At 40.5% G+C, this 20225-nt stretch overlaps 1 protein-coding gene across 16 annotated transcripts in view; it reads left to right on the plus strand.

The window, feature by feature from the left end:
- Positions 1-20009, plus strand: part of WDR93 (WD repeat domain 93) — a 384961-nt gene extending 364952 nt beyond the window's left edge. For 15 of the 16 annotated variants that reach the window (XM_033921071.1, XM_033921076.1, XM_033921068.1 and 12 more), the window contains 2 exons: positions 4693-4833; positions 19021-19071. In XM_033921071.1, the coding sequence (XP_033776962.1) occupies positions 4693-4789 (97 nt within the window). In that variant the 3' untranslated portion in view covers positions 4790-4833; positions 19021-19071. Of the gene's footprint in view, positions 1-4692; positions 4834-19020 lie in introns of all 16 variants that reach the window. The other variant, XM_033921082.1, reaches the window with a different exon arrangement.
- The last annotated feature ends 216 nt before the right edge of the window (positions 20010-20225 follow it).

Consider the following 20225-nt stretch of genomic DNA (forward strand, 5'->3'; position numbering starts at 1 on the left):
GGGGATGTGCACAGATGGGTCAAAAATTGGCTGGCAGACAGGAAGCAAAGGGTAGGAGTAAAGGGACACTACTCTGACTGGAAAGAAGTCACGAGTGGTGTCCCACAGGGGTCAGTGCTGGGACCGTTGCTGTTCAATATATTCATTAATGACCTGGAAACAAGGATGAAGTGCGAAGTTATAAAATTTGCAGACGACACAAAACTCTCCAGTAGGGTCAGAACTGTTGAGGAATGCAAAGAACTACAAAGTGACCTGAACAAGCTGGGTGAGTGGGCAAAAAGATGGCAGATGAGCTTCAATGTAGAGAAATGTAAAGTCTTGCACATAGGGAAAGGAAACCTGATGTACAGCTATACGATGGAAGGGAGGGTACTGGGGGAAGGCAACCTAGAAAAAGACTTGGGGATATTGGTGGATACAACGATGAAGCCAGCGGCACAATGTGCAGCGGCCTCAAAGAAGGCAAACAGAATATTGGGCATTATCAAAAAAGGTATCACTACCAGAATGAAGGAAGTTATCCTGCCGCTGTATAGAGCGATGGTGCGCCCGCATCTGGAGTACTGCGTCCAATACTGGTCGCCGCACCTTAAGAAGGATATGGTGATACTCGAGAGGGTCCAGAGAAGAGCAACAAAGATGATAAAGGGCATGGAAAACCTTTCATATACTGAAAGGCTAGAGAAGCTGGGGTTCTTTACCTTGGAAAAACGGAAACATGATGGAGACTTATAAAATCATGAAAGGCATAGAGAAGGTGGAGAGGAACAGATTCTTCAGACTAGCAGGGATATCAAAAACAAGAGGGCATTCAGAAAAACTGAAAGGAGGCAGATTCAAGACGAATGCTAGGAAGTTCTTCTTCACTCAGAGGATGGTGGACACCTGGAATGTGCTTCCAGGAGAGGTGAGAGGACAGAGTACAATATTGGGTTTCAGAAAGGGATTGGATGACTTCCTGAAGGAGAAAGGGGTTACAGGGTATAGATAGAGGGTTACTTCAGGATTGGGGTATAAACAATTTAGGTGGTGGAGAACATACAGGTCATGGACCTGGGGGGCCGCGGCGGAAGCAGACTGCTGGGCACGATGGACCCCTGGTCTGACCTGGCAGAAGCAATGCTTATGTTCTTATCCTTCTACACACGAGCCAGAAGGAGTCTTTTTAAACTGCTCTGTTTCTTTTTAAAATCTTTTTCTTACATTTTTTGTGGTATTATAACTGATTTTGGTATTAAGAACTCACCTAGTCGAGGGTCCAGCTCTGCCTGCATGGAGGAGAAGCAGACTGAGATCTGTAGCTGACAGATCAGTCCCTCTGTGGTACCTGTTGGCCAACCAGCAGAAACCTATTGGAGCTCGAGGTCCGTTCCCCTTGTACGTACCATTGCTCACCTACAAAGTTTGCAGAGGCTTGAGTGCAGGCTATCAAGCATCCATAGAGGACTCAGTGGGGTTCTGCAGGGTGCCTGCTGCATTCCACCTCTCCCCTTTCATGCTCACAGGTCCACAGGGGTTTGAGACTGTCAGACAGCAGTCAGAGTGGCAGCCTGAAGATTCTGCACTGAAGGAGTATTCTGTTTGAAGCAGTGATTTCTTCTCACAGATCCAGCTACCTTTGGAGCTGAGTCAGGCTGCAGCACATTTCCAGCACAGGGCACAGTGAGTAAGGCTGTTACGGCCTTTGAGGAAAATCAGGGGGAGGGGGTGTCTTTAAAACCTATTTTTTTTAGGTTTCTGCCCCTTCCCTTAGGTTTCCCTACCTCTAAAATTCTAAAATCGCTGTTTTTTAAAATTTTGGTTAAAGTGTTTTGGAGCTATTTTTTAGTGCCAAAACACTGCTATGGTAGTCATTTGTGAATTCCTGATTTTTTTTTTTAAGCTCTCCAGAAGCTTCAAATCATCTTGTTTTGCCTCAAAACTAGCAGAAATGGAATTCTCAGGCTCCTTTATCCATAATTAATGCCAGGTTTGCTTTGGATGGGTACCCAAGGAACGCCCATGTGCCATGTGCCGTGCAGCATGTGAAGGATATGGGAGCGGTCGGATTAGCCTCTCCTATACTCTCTAGGGCTGAGGAACGGTCGGGAGTAAATCCGTTCCAGAACCCTGGAATGGTGATCACCCTAAAAGGGGCGCAGAGGCTGGGGTGCGCAAGAGATGCAAACTGGAGTCACCTAAAAGAGACTGGGCTGTAAATCTAATATGGAGAGCCTTTCTGGATGGCTGAAATCCCCAAGGGTCATCTGGCAACACACCAGGAACTTTTGAACACAGCTATATTTATATATCATTGTATGATTTTTTGTGTGGCCTTTTCCAGCCTGGTTTGATAGTGACTGTTATATGTTATATGTTGTTATATCTTGTCTGGTTTGTTTGTAGTGTTTGTATGGTGTTCTGTGTATGCTATTCTATGAAAATTTTGTGATATTTTTGCAAATTTTAAATTAATAAATTTGTACAATATTTCCAATTTTGCAATTTGAGTACATTGCTCTGATATTATAGTATTTTTCTGTGGTATATGCTCTTTAGGGATTTCTTTTTCTTACCTTTGAAACACACCAGGAGGCCCACGAAGGAGCTGAGGCTCCCGGGGTGCGTTTCAGAGGTTGACCAGGATCTGGTAGGCCTTTCTAAGGGAGACTCAGAGATGAAGGGTCTATTTCTATGCCCTTACTCTCACAGAGCAAACCCTCCCTGTTGGGAGATGTGTGGTCACAGGCAGGTGCTTGTGCGCTAGATACAATGGCGGCCCTAGATCAAGGGGATAATCCCACAGTCCATTCACAGTTCAGATCCTTGGCTCCGTTAGAGCTTAACGCTGACTCTCTGCAGGAATTAAACTTGGACTCCCAGCAGGTCCCCTCTGCTCCCTGCTCTGTATTAGCAATGTGAGAGTCCGGTCTTCTTTGTTTCCCTGGCATCCTAATATCAATGCATTAGGATGCTCCTGAAGGGTCCCTTAAAGTAACCAAGACAATGGCTTGGCTATATGCGATGGCACAAGAGTGTCAGCAGCTGTTGGCTTAGCCCAAGTGCATATCCCTACCAAGTGAAGGAGGTGTGGTATTAAAGGATATACAAGATCACAGAGTGGATATGATTCTTAAAAGACAATTTGAAGCCCTGGCCTTGGGAATCAAAGCAGCTGCAACAGCTTCCTTTGTGACACGTGCCTGTCATAGTACAGTTTTATAAGGCAGTAAATATCTGTTATACTAAGGTTAATTACAAAAGTAAAAAATAAGAGACCTAGATATAGATACAGTTTATCCCGTTTAGGACCTCAGCGGTGCTAACTGTGAGAAAGTTTCATTCACAGATTACATACCCCTGCTATGCTTCTTTAACAAAGAGATGAGTACTTTTTTCAAAAATTTATTTATTAAATGAAGTACTATAATCGAAACTTATATAAAAAAATATAAAAAATTATGACCGATGAAGACGTCTGTGCTTGTAATCTGTGAATGAAACTTTCTCACAGTTAACACCGCTGAGGTCCTAAACGGGATAAACTGTATCTATATCTAAGGTCTCTTATTTTTTACGTGCCTGTCATGCCAGGTTGCGGAGTCTTGAGCTGGCAGAGGGCGAGCCTTTACCCCAGCTCCTATTATCTGGAGTGGATTATGTAGATGATGCTCTGTATGACATCATCACAGGCAATGGATGGGAGATTCCACCTCTAAGGCTAACCTCAGCAGACTTTCTTTCAAGGGACAAATGTTGTTTGGAAACATAGAAACGTGATAGCAGATAAAAGCCAAATGGCCCATTTAGTTTGCCCATCTGCAGTAATCATTATCTCTTTCTCTCTCTGAGAGATCCCATGTGCCTATTCCATGCCTTCTTGAATTCAGAAAGGGGCTGGATGATCTCATGATCAGCATGGCAGATTGTCAGTCGAAATGTCTACCTGACAGCAAACCATGAACCTCTAGAGGCTCCGGGCGGTCTAATTTTTGTGGCTCCAGGTGCTTTTGGCAGTTCTGAGGAGGAGCATCCCTCCTGCCTTGCGATGTACTGGGGGTTTTTTCCCCAGGAGGGATTAGGCATCCCTCCTGCCGCGTATTCTACTGAGGGGGGGAGGAGGGGAGGGGGTTTCCAGTAGGAGGGATTGATTTACATGAATTTATTCAGGCACTCAACCATTTTTCCTTGTTTGTCTCAGTGGGTTCACTATCTAATCGGACTCGTACTTACAAATGTGGTCCAGCAACTCCGCTCCTCCCCTCCCTGCGACCTTCAGCAGCTGACATCCAATGGGATTGTGAGTGCTGCCTCTGCAGCATCACTAACTCTCCCAGAGAGCAGAAGACCCAATTCAGGGATCAAACTGGGTATACCACTTGCCACTGGCCAAGCCCTTTCATTATATTTGTATTGATGGGTCTATTGTGCCTTGAAGCAGAGCTCATTTTAACAAAAACCTAAGGCAAAATGTTACATCCTTGGTTCCAGTTTATCAGCTGGTGTTTTTCATATCTTGTGTTTAGAAACAGAAATAATTACAGTGGTGTCTATAAACAGGCTATGCAGTAGCAAATGAACAGTAGTTCCATCTCAAGGTGTTCAAACCTTGATGTATCATGTTCCCGTTATATAATTACCTTTGTTATTTTCACATGCTAGGTGAAGGGCAGAATTGTCAGTGAAAAGCTTTTCTTTTTATTCTCATAGATTGCAGAGCCAGGCGGAGAGGTATAATCAGCTGCCTGATTGCTGGGAACAGCTTCAGAACTGTGCTGTTGAGAAGGCAAAAAGAGACAGAAACTGACAGGAGCAGAGAAAGCCCCTTCTGGCAGCCTGCAGCAGAACTTGGTATTTTGGCCTTCATTAAGTATAAGGGAGGGATTACTGACAGGCTGGTTTAGTCTGGATTTTACCTTATTGATTCTAGGGTTTATAGCGTTTCATATCCCTAAGAAATGCTGAACAACATCTCCATGCATGTATTGGAGTAAAATAAAGCCTGCTTTAGCTTGACAGGGAAAAAATATAACTACTGTAAAACTAACTAGCAAGTTTGTATCAAGCCACCCTGTTTAATTGAGAATGTGTTAGAAAACTTGTCTAACACACTCTCAATTCCCTCCTGCACTGAAGCACCAGTGCAGCAGCGGTCCTCAGCTGCAAAGCCCTCCTCCCTCCCTCAAGCCCCAAAGTGGCAGAAGCAGGCGGCAATGCAGAGCTGCAATCTCCCTCGCACCCTCCTTCTCCCTTCCTTACCTGAGTGCAGCTGGCCAGCAGGATGCAGCCTCAAAACAGACTGGCAGGGCCTTTCCTCTGATTCATCAAAGGAAAGACCCTGCCAGGGCTGGCAGCGAGCAGCTCATTTTGAGGCTGCCTCCTGCTGACCAGCTGCGCTCAGATAAGGAAGGGAGAGAGAGGTTCAGGGTGAGATGTCTGGGGATCAAGGGAGCTCGGTAGCAGGAGGGAGTGAGCATCCCTCCTGCCGATTTTGGAGGCCAAGTGTCTGGAGTTCCTCTTCCGCAGCTGGCTCAGCTGATTGTAGCAGGGATATGTTCCTCCCGATCAACTGAGTTGGCAGGACTCCCTGAAGCTGTGGCTTCGAGGAGTCCTGCCGACTCAGCTGATCAGGGATTCCCGTACCACGATCAGCTCAGCTGACCGCGTCTACTTTTCTGGTGAAATGTAGGCCAGCATTTTGCAGGTCTACATTTCAGGCATCTGTTGCAGCTCTAGGGAGATATTTAGGAAACTCACCCAAGGCCACTTCTTGGTGAAACCACGCCCACACCCCACCTTGGGCAAGCTTAAGTTTCCCTACACGTCTCCCTAGACCCACAACAAATGCCTTCCTCGAGAGACTTTTTTCTAAAAACATGCGTCCCGGTGCCAGATGGTGATAGGATGTCTACCACTGCCTACAATTTGTCTGGCTTCCAGCAGTGAATATCTGATGTAGATGCAGTAACCTAGAAGTTAACCGGGCACCAGTCGATATTCAAATCAGTGCTCAGTTAACTTGGCAGATAAAGTTATGACACCATTTTTGCTCTCTTATCTTTATCCACATACTAGAAGTCGCAAGATTATGGCGGTATAGAAAAAATAAAGTTATTATTATTATTATTATTATTATTATTATTATTATTATTACTTAGCTGATTAGTGCACCGATCTTCGTCACTAACTAGCTAAGTTGCAGCTTCATCCAAACTCCACCTCCAGTCTATGTTTATGTGAATTAAAATTTGTTACATCATATGTCTTTAAGATCACAGAGGCAAAGAAAGGAATTTTTGGCATTGAGGCCAAGAATCCTAGCCCTGGGAGCAAATTTTTTGTTGAAATTTCCTGTAAAATGTTTTGTTACCTACCAGATTAAGAATTATCTATTTTTTTAACCTAAACAACTGTTAGGATTTATTGAATCAAAAGAGCAAGTAGTGCCCTTAGCTGAAAATGTATAACTGACATAACCGGCTGTAGGATCTGCAGATAAGTGCCGCTTCCAAGTTTGAATAAGATTTTCTTTTTCCATTAATATATATATATTTTTTCCTAAATCTCTCTCTATATGGTGGACTAAATATGTTGGTTTAAAAAGATAAGGATTAACCTAAATCACTGGGTTAAGTGGAATTAGGTTTGGAATTTTCTGTTAATACCTTCTATAAATCTGTATGCAAGTATTTGATTTGCTTGTTTGAAATTTGAAAAACTGAATAAATTTAAAAATATATTTTAAAAAATTGGTATACAGGGTATTCCAACTTAGAGTCTAGGTGGTGTATAGTTTATTTGCTTTTAAGTTCAATATTCTTTCCTTGTCATCAACAGCAGATGAATCCAGAGACTAGTGGAATTACGTCCACCAACCAGCAGGGGGAGATAGAGCACATTGAATTGACCTCGGGTATATCTTGGATGCACATCCTCCTAGCCAATCAGTATACTCTATCTCCAGCAGGTTGAGGATGGGTTTCTTACAGCTCCTGGATTCTGCAGTGGATTTCAGCCAGGCTTGGCTGCAGCTACCAGCACTAGTTTCCTAGATCTGAAAAATGGCTGCTATCGTTCTGGTTCCAGGTTTCGACTCCTGCAGCTTCAGTAGAGCCTATGAGTGTTGGCCATACTGAGCCAACTTTAGGGGCAACACCTGGGCCCACCCAGGTCCCTCCACCCTCCCAGCCGGTGGAGAGAAGAAGAAGAAGCTGATGTGGTCGGAGGGTCCTTTCCCATTGGAAGAAAAGCCCGACCACAGGTGCTGGCACAGTTCCCTGTGCGCTGCAGCACTAACACCTCTCCCTTTGCCTTCCGCTAGTGCAGGAGCTCATGAGTACTTGGCTTAGGCCTCAATTGAGAAATGTTTCTGGGGCTTTAAGTCTCAGTTGAGAAATGTTGCTGCGCATGTTCCTGGGGCTTTAGGCCTCAGTTGAGAAATGTTCCTGGGGCTTTAAGTCTCAGTTGAGAAATGTTCCTGTGCATGTTGCGACGTCAGAGAGATGGGTTCAGGTGCAGGGTGCAGGATGCACGAGGAGCCGCTGCACGTGGCTCCGTGCACACTACGGCTGTGAGGAGGAGGGAGCTAGCTACAAGGTAACACCGGGGGCATCGGACTGCGGGCTGCATAAAACGGCCAGGTTGGAGCCGGCCAGAAGGTTAGACACCCGCCGGAGGGAGACACAGCATGGAGGGAGGGAGACAACAACGGTAGGGGGAATGATTTTATTTTCAAGTTAGTGCATGAATTGTGTCAATTTTGAGCATTTTAATCTGCTGTCTATCTTTTGCCCTGCTCAGGAAGAAATATATTTGTTTCTTTTTATCTGGGGGTTGTACTGCATGCAGAATCTTGAATCTTAGGGTGTTTTTTAAAAATATATTAGTTCTCCTTAGTTTTTGGTCCCATATTTGCATATGGGTTATCTGTGTTCTGGTAGGAATGAATGTTGAGAAGTATACAATGTATTTTGTGTAGTTTAATTTTTATGGTTAACCATTACCATTATGTGTTAATAAGATTATATTGTCTGTGTATATATGAAAAATGAATGGAAAAAATGGTGTTATAATTAATATTATTATGGGGGCGGGGTCTGGGGTGTAGATTGGTTGGGGTCTGGCCCGCGATTTAGCCTGTGTTTTGGATTTTGGTCCCTTAATGTGATTGAGTTTGACACCCCTGCCTTAGCACCTGGGTCAGGTGATCAACCTCAGGATGAGTCACCTCGAGCCGATGCAAATTCTAGAATACCTGGGGGCTTGCTTTCACACAGGTCGCAACCAGGTGTTCCTGCCCGTGTCGCATCAGGAGAAAGTTGTCCGGGACCTCCTGGCCACATCGTTTCCGACTACCTGGCAGTATCTACAGGTTCTGGGGACCATGGTGGTGTCGATTGATGTGGTCCCTTGGATCAGAATCCATTTGTGCCTACTGCAGGATGCTCTGATTTCAAGCTGGAGCCCGCAGTGGGTTCCATTACCTGTTCCACTGTCCTGAATGGCAGTGGCCAGAGCAATCTAGCTTGGTCTCTCTCTCTCTTTCTCTAATTTTTTCTCTCTCTGGATTTCTGAGTGGGTAATTCTGATGATGTTTTATAAATCTTTATTCATTTTCTTATGTTACAACAAGTGTTTCAAATAGGCTTATTAGAAACTTGAATATACACACTTGATAAACTCACATATTAACATCAAATTTAACATTTCTTTAGAAAATTAATATTATCTAAAGTTATAATATTATGCAAGAAATCTAAATTTATATAATTCTTATTGAATATAGTAATCCCCCATCCCTCCCTCCCTCCCAATCAATAATACATAAAATCAACTTTATTGTAAATTCATTCAAATATTGATATTAGTATGTAAGAGTCAGAAATAAAATCCCACCCCATTCCCCTCTAATCAAATTTCTTATCATGGGAAAAGTTAATCATTCATTACAGAAATCTGTTAACGGTCCCCAGACTTTTTGAAATTTACTCACATAACCTTTTTGTGTTGCAATGGTGAGTTCCATTTTGTATATATGGCATACAGAATTCCACCAGAAATTGTAGTTTAACATGTCATGTTTTTTCCAATTATATGTTATTTGCTGTATTGCTATTCCAGTTAAAATAAACAGAAGTTTGTTGTTACTTGCCGAAATTTGACTTCTTGCTCTCATAGTTGTGCCAAATAAAATAGTATCATATGTCAAGGCAAACGGATTTTCCAACATCCTATTAATTTGAGGCCAAATTGATTTCCAGAATGATAAGATGAATGGACAATAGAATAAAAGGTGGTCTAATGTCCCAACTTCAACATGACAGTGCCAGCATCTATTAGACTTAGAACTATCTATCTTTTGTAAACAAACAGGGGTCCAAAAAGCTCTATGTAAAAGAAAAAACCAAGTTTGTCTCATAGATGCTGACACCGTACATTTTAACCTCCAAGACCAAAGTCGTGGCCATTGAGATGCAGTAATTTGGTGCTTTATCTCAATGCTCCAAATGTCTCTAAGACCATTTTTTGGTTTTTTATTTACAAATCCAGATATTAATTTGTACCACTGTGCGGCTTTATGATCTGTTGAATCCATCTGGAAACATAAGAATTCCAAACTATGATAATAAGATTTTTCCATTCAGGGAACCCTACTTGAATGGACTGCTTCAATTGCAACCATCTAAAATATTGTGACTTATTAAGATCAAATTTATGTTGCAATTGTGAAAACTCCAGCAACTTATCTTTTTGTATTACATCATCCAAAATACGAATACCTGCTATCATCCAATGTTTCCAGATGATTTTAAAACCGCCAATTTTGATCTTGGGGTTTAACCAAATCGTTTGAGTTGTTGATTTACTTATTGGAATAGGAGTTAAATTACTTATATATCTTAGAGTTTTCCAGGTATCCATAAATATTCTATGCTCTTTATATAACCTTGGCATTTTGATACTAACTACATGACTAAGACGCAAGGGAAACATAAGTTTCCATTCTAACCAGAACCAGTCTGGAATATTATCAGTGGGCTCTGGGAGGATCCAATACATACCTTGACGTAAAATATAGGCTTGATGGTACCTATAAAAATTGGGAAAATTTACCCCTCCCTCCACAATTGGCCTTTGCAACAACACTAAAGCAATTCTGGGATTTTTACCGAGCCAAATAAATTTTGTCAAAATCCTATTTAATTTTTTATAAAAAGAGTCTTGAAAGAAAACTGGTATCATCCCCATTTGGTAACAAACTACTGGCAAAATCATAATTTTTACAGTTTGTACTCTTCCCCACCTAGATAAATGTAAAGGATTCCATTGCTCACACATTTCTGTCACCTTTTGTAATAGACATTTTTCATTAATTTTCATTGTTTCATCCATTGTTTTTGTAATCCAGATTCCCAGATATTTAATAGCATCCTCCTTCCAGACAAAAGAGAAAGTATCGAATAAACCTTTTGTACAATGTACATTTAATGGAAGAACTTCTGATTTATTCCAATTTATCTTATATCCTGAAAACTTTCCAAATTTCTCAATCAACTCTAGTAAATATGGAATGGTAGATTCTGGATTCCTCAAATATAATAGTAAATCATCTGCATAAGCAGATACCTTATATTCTCTATCTGAGTGTGGTATACCTTGTATTTCCTTTACTTGTTGGATAGCTAATATTAAGGGTTCTAAAACAATATCAAACAGTAAAGGAGACAAGGGACAACCTTGTCTAACTCCCCTCTGTAAATTAAATTTTTCTGAAAAAGTATTATTAATATATAATCTAGCAGAAGGGGAGCTATACAATGTTTGTATTATTTGTATGAATCCAGGACCTATACCAAACCATTCCAATGCCTGATACATAAAGGTCCATTCTACTCTATCAAAAGCCTTTTCTGCATCTAGAGAAACAGCAAAAGTAGGCTCATTCATTTTCTTTGTTAAATATAACATGTGGAATGCTAATCTGGTATTATGAGATGAATGTCTCTGAGCAACGAATCCTGTTTGATGCATACCTATAATATGAGGGAGAGCTTTAGCCAATCTTAACGCTAATATTTTTGCTAATAATTTACCATCTACATTTATTAAAGATATTGGCCTATAGTTTGAAACCAAAGTGGGATCTTTATTTGGCTTTGGCAAAACAATAGTTAATGATTCTGCTATAGTGCCATTAATAGAACCTTTATTAAGTTGATATTGATAAAGATTTAATAAATAAGGCAATAGATAATTTTGAAATGTTTTATAAAACTCCACTGTATATCCATCACCACCTGGAGCGGATCCAACTCTAAGGGACTTCAAAGCTGTTTCTAATTCTTTTAGTGATATTGGCTCTTCCAAACTTCGTTTTACATGTTCAGGAATTTTTGGACCCTCTAACATTTTCAAAAATTCTAAACCATCTTTTTCTTTATCTAAATAAGTCTCGGAAGAATAAAGAGATCTATAAAACTTTAGGAACTGTTTTAAAATAGGCTCAATTTGTGTATATGTTTCACCATTTTCATCTTTAATGGCAATTAATTTTGATTTTCTTTTTTTCGCTTTAAGATAATTTGCTAATATTCTTCCCGCCTTATTTGAGTTACCATAATACAACGTTTGCTGAGAAAATAAATCTTTCCTAATCAATTTAGATGAGATCTCATTATATTTACCCTTAAGCTTTAACAACTCTTGTTGAATAGAATATTCCCATTTTTCTATAAGTTTTGATTCTAAAATTTTAATCTCTTTTTCTAAGTTTAAAAATTGTTTTTTAATCTGTTTTTTAAGATAAGCCGAATAAGAAATTATTTGTCCTCTCATTGACGCCTTAAAAGCATCCCATAATATTTCCATAGAGATCTCATCATTATCATTCAATTGAAAATAATCCTTCATTTTTGTTAGAAGGTTCTCATAAAATATTGGATCAGCAAGCAATGTATTATCCATCTTCCAAATTGGTCTATTAATATTTTGATCTGTGATCTTAATTTCAATCCACACTCCACCATGATCAGATAAAATGATTGGATCAATGGCAGCTTGTGTCACCTGATGTATCAAATGATGTGAAATAAAAATATAATCTATTCTTGAGAAAGAGTTATGAACATGAGAACAAAAAGAAAATTCCTGTCCATCAAAATGAAGAATTCGCCAAATATCTGTCAAATCACAAGATTGTACCAAATTATCTAATCCCAAAGATTTCATAAATCTACTTGGGTTTTTATCCATTAGAGGATCCAAAACAGCATTAAAATCCCCAGCTACTATTAAATTTGAAGTAGCCAGTGGCAAAATCAGTTGTTGAAGAGTCTTAAAAAATTCATTTTGATTCGAATTAGGGGCGTATATATTAAACAACGTCATGGTAGTATTTCCCATGCTCATTTCCACATTTACCCATCTGCCATGAGTATCCGATGCCTTAAGTTTGAATAAAGCAGAGCATTTTTTTATTCACCAGAATAGCAACACCCGCTTTTTTCCCTATAGCTGGAGAAAAGAAACAATGCTTGACCCAACCACCTTCTAGCTTAAGAGATTCAATATTTGAAAGGTGGGTCTCCTGTATGAAATATATATCCGCATTTTGCCTCTTTAAAAATAATAATGCTATTTTCCTTTTTATCATATGATTCAGACCATTAACATTCAAAGATAATACTTTAAGATCCATTTATATTTTTATAATACATTTTTCCCAAAATTAAACAGTAAATAATTTTTTAAAGTAATTTTTCCCAATACATAAAATACTTTATAATGTCCCCACCCTCGCCCTCCCCCAACCCTCCATTATATAACTCCCCCCCCTCCCCAATTAAATACGAAAACTTGGATACGCAGATTGAGGTTAGGTATAAATAACTCCCACAAGCTAATACAAAATATAACTATAATTACTACCATTAAATTTTTCATTATATCAATTAAACACTTTTTTTTTTCCCTTGAAACAATCACAACCTTTTCACTTTCCCCTTAATCTTATGAATCTCAACTTTGAACATGACATATCAGTTTTATCATAAGAGATAGATTAATAATTCCCCTTCATTAATTTAATTATAGACTTCCAATTTGCAATTTATTAATGGGTCCATATCTGTGTCTCAGATTGTATTGTATAATAAATGTCTATTAAATTTAAGGGACGTTAAAAACTTATCATGTATGGGGGGAATCTGTAAGAATTCAAGGTCTATCCCATGTCTATAAAGGAATCCTCATCTAATCTTGCCCCCTTTTTTTTTTTTTTTTTTTTAAATGTCTTGAGGGTGATTTAAACAGAAATCATATATTTCAAAAAAAGAAAAGAAACCTCTCAGCACCATCAATCATACCCTTTTTTTTTTCTACTTCCTTCCCATCGACGGTATAAAATAAGATCTTGTTACATGGACGGCCTAAGATTTTGATTAGCATCACAGGAAATGCAACCCCATAAACAACGGTGCTATAACCCCAAAGCTACCGAATGACGTGTTCATGACTTAACAAGATGTAAATAACTTTATGAGGTACCAGTATAAAGCACAAAGAATCATGAAAATGAAAACTAGAATCGTACCGGGAGAGCTTACAGGTTAAAATAAGATCGCTTAACATAGAATCCTGTCATACATATGTTGAAACGCAAACTTCACCGGAAGTACCTCCTCTAGCAGGAAATCACCCATTTTAACCAATCCTTTTTCTGTTGTTACTCATGATATTATATTTGTTAATATGATTGAAGGATTGCCTTTCTTCCCTTGTAAGTAACGCCCTTAACATTTCAATAACCAATCAGCGACTCTTTTAATAAAAGGTCATTGAGCAAATAAAATTGTATCTTGTACTACATTTCAATCGGATCACTGCTAGCATCATAGTCTTACATGTAAGTCAACTTTTATCTAATAGATCCTTAAATGTATTTTGAAGATCACTTAAGATTTTATGTTCACATCTCGGATCGCTGTCAAGAACGTTCATGCTGTTCAAATTATAGTTCCACCCTCATGCGATTCTATTCCGTTGCAATAAAAATTCTAAGTCTCAACCGAATTTTCTTTATATAGTTCTGATAACAAAAGTCAATATTTATAAAATAAATATAGATAAATGATAATTAAAAATTCCCTTTAGATGACTTTAAGAGGTCATTGGCTGTTCATGTTGCTCGAGGAATTCTTGTAATTTTTTATGGTCAGAAAAATTTTGAGTCTTATTTGCAATTGTAACTTTCATTATTACCGGATAAAGGAGTCCATACCTAGCCCCTAGTGATCTTAATTGGGGTCTCATGTCTAGGAATTGTTTTCTTCTTGATGCGGTTTCTCTTGCAAAGTCAGGGACAATGTGTATTTTTGCGTCCTGACATTTGAGATTTTTGTTCTCCTTGGCTAGTTGACAGATTTCTATTGCTTGTTGATGTCTCAAAAGTTTAAAGATTAAAGTCCTTGGTCCCGTTTGAGAGGTTTTCTTCTGTGTTGGTATCCTATGTGCCCTTTCGATCTCTAGTGTAGTCTTGAATTTTAATGGCAACACTTTAGGCAGAAACTGTTCCAGGAAAGTTATAGGATCGTTTTTTTCCACCCCTTCCGGCATTCCGATGATTCTTAAATTATTTCTTCTTTCACGGTTCCGGCTATCTTCAAGGTCTCTTTTAATTTCTTCAACCTCTTTCCATATTATTTTGCATTGCCTCATGTCCATATTTAATTGCTCCGAATTATCCTCCAAATTACTTATTCTATTTTCCGCCACATCCACTCTTTTAGTGAGGATTGCAGCATCATCGATTGCTTTTTGTAGTTTTTTATTGCTGTCTAATACTATTTCTTTAATTTGCCGCAATTCTTCCATAACGTCGGGGCTGTCATCTGATGGCAACGGAACTTTTGAAGGAGGAGTACCCGGCTCCGGCTTTGATCTCTTATTGCTTCCTGTACCGGATCCTCCAGCCCCTGAATCGCATTTGTTTTGTTTGCTAGTTGCCATATTCTGATATTATTCAGTTTTTTTTCCGTTTAAAATGTAATTATTTTTGTAGTATTTTCTATAAATAGAGCTTGTCTGCACGGAGCTACTCTCTCACCCAACCATCAGAATTCGCGTCCAAGCCACGCCCCCCTGTAATTCTGATGATGGATGCCAGTCTCATAGGCTGGGGGCCGTGTGCATGACCGTCCCTGTTCAGGGCCAGTGGGCCCTCCCTGAGCGAAAGTGGTGGATCACTCACCTGGAACTTCTAGCGCTTCGACTAGCGCTCATCCACTTTGAGTGTCATCTCCGGCATTGGGCTGTCCACGTCTTCTTGGACAACACCATGGTGGTGGCCTGCATCCCGAGCATGGAGGCCCAACTTCTTTTCCAGTGAATGGAAAGATATTTTGTGGCACTGTCAGCAGTGCATTTGGCTGGAATGGACTACGTCCAGGCGGATTTTCTCAGTTGTCAGACTCTGGACCCTGGGGAATGGTCCCTGTCCCAAAGGGTGCTCGACTGCATATTGGAACATTGGGGGGTCATCCACGTTCAATCTCATGGTATTGGTGGTCAACTAGAATGTAGATCAGTTCTTCAGTCAACATTGCAAGGTTTGCCACGATGACCTGTACGCTCTGGCTCCACCTTGGCCGCAGGACGGTCTACTGTACGTCTTCCCTCTGTGGCCCATGATCGGGCATCTATTGAGAAGAATAGCGACCCACAGGTGGTCCTCGTCATGCCCGACTGGCTGAGGCACCCATAGTATGCTGACCTGGTTCAGTTTCAGTGGGAGCAGGGGCTTCGGCTTCCATGTCACTTGTCTCATCCCATAGGGCCTGAATGTGCTGCAGGAGCCAGACTGTTTTGGTCTTACGGCCTGGCTATTGAGCACGTGGCCTTAACTGGCATGGGCTCTTCTTCAGCCGTGATTGACACTCTCATCTGCAGCATGAAGCAGACCCTGGTAGCTGCCTTTGAAAAGGCTTGGTGATGTTTTCTGGAATGGTGCATCTGGGAGTACGAAGACCCATCTGTATCATCGGTTCCCTGTATTCTGGAGTTCCTTCAGGATAGCCTGACAATGGGCCTTGCTGTCAAGTCCAGATTGCAGGTCTTCTTGTCTGGGCCCTGATTCCCTGAGGGGCTCCAGGGCCTCTCATCAGGTTGTCATCCGTTTTCTACGGGGTGTTTGAGGCTTCGGCCCCCGCTGTGGTTACCCTTTTCATCTTGGAATTTCAACGTAGTTCTCTGGTCTCTGTATCGTCCACCTTATGGGCCCATGGAGCAAGTATCTTTAGTGACTCTTACAATTCAGACCATTTTTCTGGTGGCCATTACTTCCACCCACAGTGTTTCTGAGCCCAGACTTTCTCCTGCCGGGATCTCTTTCTACATATTGCAGATTTTGGCATGGTACTGCACACTGTTATCTCCTTTCTTTCAAAAGTGGTCTCAGCTTTCCATGTTAACCAGGAAGTCTGACTTCCTGCATTTGCTTCCTCTGGTTCGAGGTACAGGATCGTATGTTGCAGTTCCTGGATGTACGCTGGATCCTGTTGCAATTACAAATAAATTTCAAATAAATTACAAATAAATTTCATCTTTCCGGCCATCTTTTTGTTCTAGCAGGTCCCACCTGCAAGGGCCAGTTTCCAGGACCTCCTTTTCCAGATGGATCTGTGTGGCCTTTTCCTCTGCTTATGTTGCAGCCGGTATGAAGTCTTCCCCCCCCCCTCTAGGTGAGGGTTCATTCTATCAGAAGCATATCTTCTTTTTGGGATGAGTCATTGGTGATCACATTGGAGAAGATTTGCAGGGCTGCTACCTTTTCCTCTTGGTATACTTTCACCAAGTTTTACAGGATCAATGTGGTGGTCAAGCTTTTGGCTTTTCTGTTTTGGCAGCAGGCTTATCAGTCCCACCCTGATTCTAAAGAACTGCTCTGTTATGTCCCAATTGTCCAGGAATAGAGTGGGATTGTACAAGAACGAAAGATAAGATTCTTACCTTTGCTAATCTTCTTTCTTGCAAATCCACACTTTATTCCTGGAACCCGCCCTGTGATTTGCTGATTCGCCTATTGTCTGCCTTTGCAAGTACTGATAAGCTAGATTTCAGTTTCCTGACCAACCTTTCTAAGAGCACCATGCAAATGTGTTTAGCGCTTTGTCATAGGGGGGTCCCTCAGTAAGGCACCCCCTTCTATCTGTACAGATTGTGTTTCTTTATAGCACTGTTCTTTTTGTTGTTCAGGTTTCTAATGTTTGCTGACCTGTTTCAGTTTACAGGTCTAACTTGTTCTAACTTTCTTGTTCTGAGCAGAATTGACTTAGTTGTCGGGGTGTGTCCGTGTACTCCTCTCTTTTGCCTTTGTCCTCTATAGATGTTCCTGGCTGATTTGTTAACAACTGATTTCTTGGGGGGCAGTCCTGAATTAAGAGGGAAGGAGCTCAAAACTCTGTGTTATGAGACTTCCTACAAGCTCTGGCGAGTATGGGAAAATAAACCAATAGTCCAGGAATAGAGTGTGGATTTACAAGAAAGAAGATTAGCAAAGATAAGAACCTAATCGAAAGGCAGGCAGAAGGTTTGGGATTGGGGCAGGCAGGCAGGCTCGTTCAGGGCTGCAAGAGATGGGGCTGAGAGGTTAGAAATCAGGGCAGTTGCAAAGGGCTTCAGTGACTGGTCATGAGCAGTCGCTTTTTGTGAGCCGAGTCAGATTGAAAAAAAGTTTAGTGAATCGTGTCCCTGCCTACTTTGCATGCAGTTCCCCTCATTTGTATGCGCGCACTGGAAGCAGATCGCTACACAGGTTAGTGAATACTGCAGGAGGGAAATATGGTTGCTAAGGGCTCACAAACCGATCGGTACATGATCGGTTTGCTTAGTGAATCTAGCCCTAAGTCCTTGTGTTTTCCTACCTGAGTTGCATGTACTATATAAATCACTTTTGTCGTGTATCTATCATATTTAGACTGTAAGCTCTTTGAGCAGGGACCGTCTCTTGCATGTTTGTGGTACAGTACTGCGTGTGTCTGGTAGCACTTTGGAAATAATAAATAATAGTAGTAGTAGGTAGTGGCACCCAAGTGCCGCATGGTGAGAGCTATTTCCGTAACACCCTCTGGGTGCCCAGATTCCATGATACGAATACTAACACAACCTGGTATTGGGGTGCCTAATATGTAGGTACAGGCAGCAAGAGTATTCAACTTCTCCCCTCATTGTGTTTCCATTTTTGCTATCTCTTTCCTATCGAATATTGTATTTCTCTCCAGACAGTGACTGTATGTCCTTGTCATTGTGATCACCTATGTTATTATATATTTTTAATAATGTACACTGCTTAGTCATTCTATGTAGTGGTCTATCAAATTTTAATAAACTTTGAAACTTTTAGTAAACTTAAGTGATAAAATTGTGTGCCCCTTCCATGCGCCATCTATGGGAATGCCCCTTTGCATTTATATACTATACCACTTATGCATACCATTACAGAATAATGCTTAGCTGTTTTGCTGCCACTTATGCATTTAAGTGTATACCGGTACTTACCTGCAAAAGTGCAGGTATTGAGAAATTTGTACATTCACACACACAACTGGCACTTGAACGCGGGCAACAAGTTATAGGACTGTCTTTCACATTTCTGCAGACCTTAACACTTTCTGCTCTGCATGACAAACTTTCATTTATGTTAATTCAAGTATCACATCTCAGATCTTGGCATGGCATCAACTGTAGAATCAAAGTGCAATTGCCTCTCACGAGGCTACAGATCAATAAGTCATTAACTCTGAGGAGAGGAAGTAAAAAATTCAGAGTGACATTCAAAATCCTTTTAGCTTGGGCCACAATGGCGGCATTTCACTAATTTAACTTTTGATACCAGAGCTTGATGGCAGGCCTTCCTGGATTTGCCAACAGGTATTTTATGATTTGTAATGTGTCAGAGTAATAATGTTGAGTAATAATGCTCTGTGAATATAATTAAGCTCTAGATGCGTGACTGTTATTAATTTTTTTTCTTCTTTGCAATAGAAGAGCAGAGATGGCTATTGGATGCAAAAATACCACTAGAGCACCTATTCTGAAAAATCTTTATTCAAAAGATCCAACAAAGCTGTGTTTCGACTGAGGTCTGCATCAGGGTTCCTAAAACATTAAGATATAAAAAATACATACACAATATTGTGTCCATGAAAATTAAAATGAATGAAAAGGCTGAAACCAGGGATACATATATAAACATGTACAAATGTAAATAATGAGGTACAAACTTTAAGCCTCTAGGAATGCATGTAAAGAGGATGGCTTAAACTAAGATATTCATCAGATGATTAAGAATTTGTACTGTATCTGATTCAGTAATGTTTCCTTTATCCTATTTTCCCCTTTGATGTAGTCTATAATGTTTTCTTTAATAAGCACATTTATGCACTTGTATAAAAAATTTTAATAATAGCAATAAAGGAATATGTACTTTGTGAACCAGCAATAATCAAATTTGTGATATAAAAACCACAAACTCTTTGCTGTTGAAGTTCCAAATCCTTAAACTCTGAAATAGAGAATTTCTTCTTCTTTTTGTGTTTTTTTTGCATTTCAAAATGTTTCCTAATTTTCTCTTTTATATAGTTCTTTCTCCCTCCCCCCATGAGATCCTAGTTAGGTTTAAATATATTGTTAGTTTGATATATTGAAAGTATTCCAATGTAGAGTGTCTCTGGTCTTTGTGTAGGCTTGAGTATTTTGTTGTTAAGTGTCTTAATTTTTCTGTATTCAAGGTTCCTTGCACTATAATTTTGCAAATTAATAAATGTAAACTAATTTTTTTAAAAAAGCACACTTGACATGTTTCAGTGGGTTGCCTTCTTTGTTTTTTATGCCTGGGTCCTGAGAGAGAGAAGGCTTTGTGAGGAGGCCCATACTGCTGTGAAGACAGCGTGTTCGGGAGTTTTTCTGAAAATAGTTGTTTCTGTGAGGCTAGTGCGGGGTCCTTAGGACAAACCCAGACTTGGTTGAAAATCCCTGGACTAGTGTTACAAGAGGATCCCACGGTGTGTCATTTACCATATGCTATGTCATAGGTCAGGGATGCCCAAAAGGTCGATAGCGATCGACCAGTAGATCGCAAGAGCAACGCGAGTCGATTGCAGAGCCCATCCCGGGCTCTGCAATAGACTCGCGTTGACTTTGCGTTCTCCCTGCTTCCCTGATGCCGCAAAAGCCAGGCGCAAGCGCCG

Source organism: Geotrypetes seraphini, chromosome 14 (genome assembly GCF_902459505.1).
Source record: "Geotrypetes seraphini chromosome 14, aGeoSer1.1, whole genome shotgun sequence".
Taxonomy (NCBI): domain Eukaryota; kingdom Metazoa; phylum Chordata; class Amphibia; order Gymnophiona; family Dermophiidae; genus Geotrypetes; species Geotrypetes seraphini.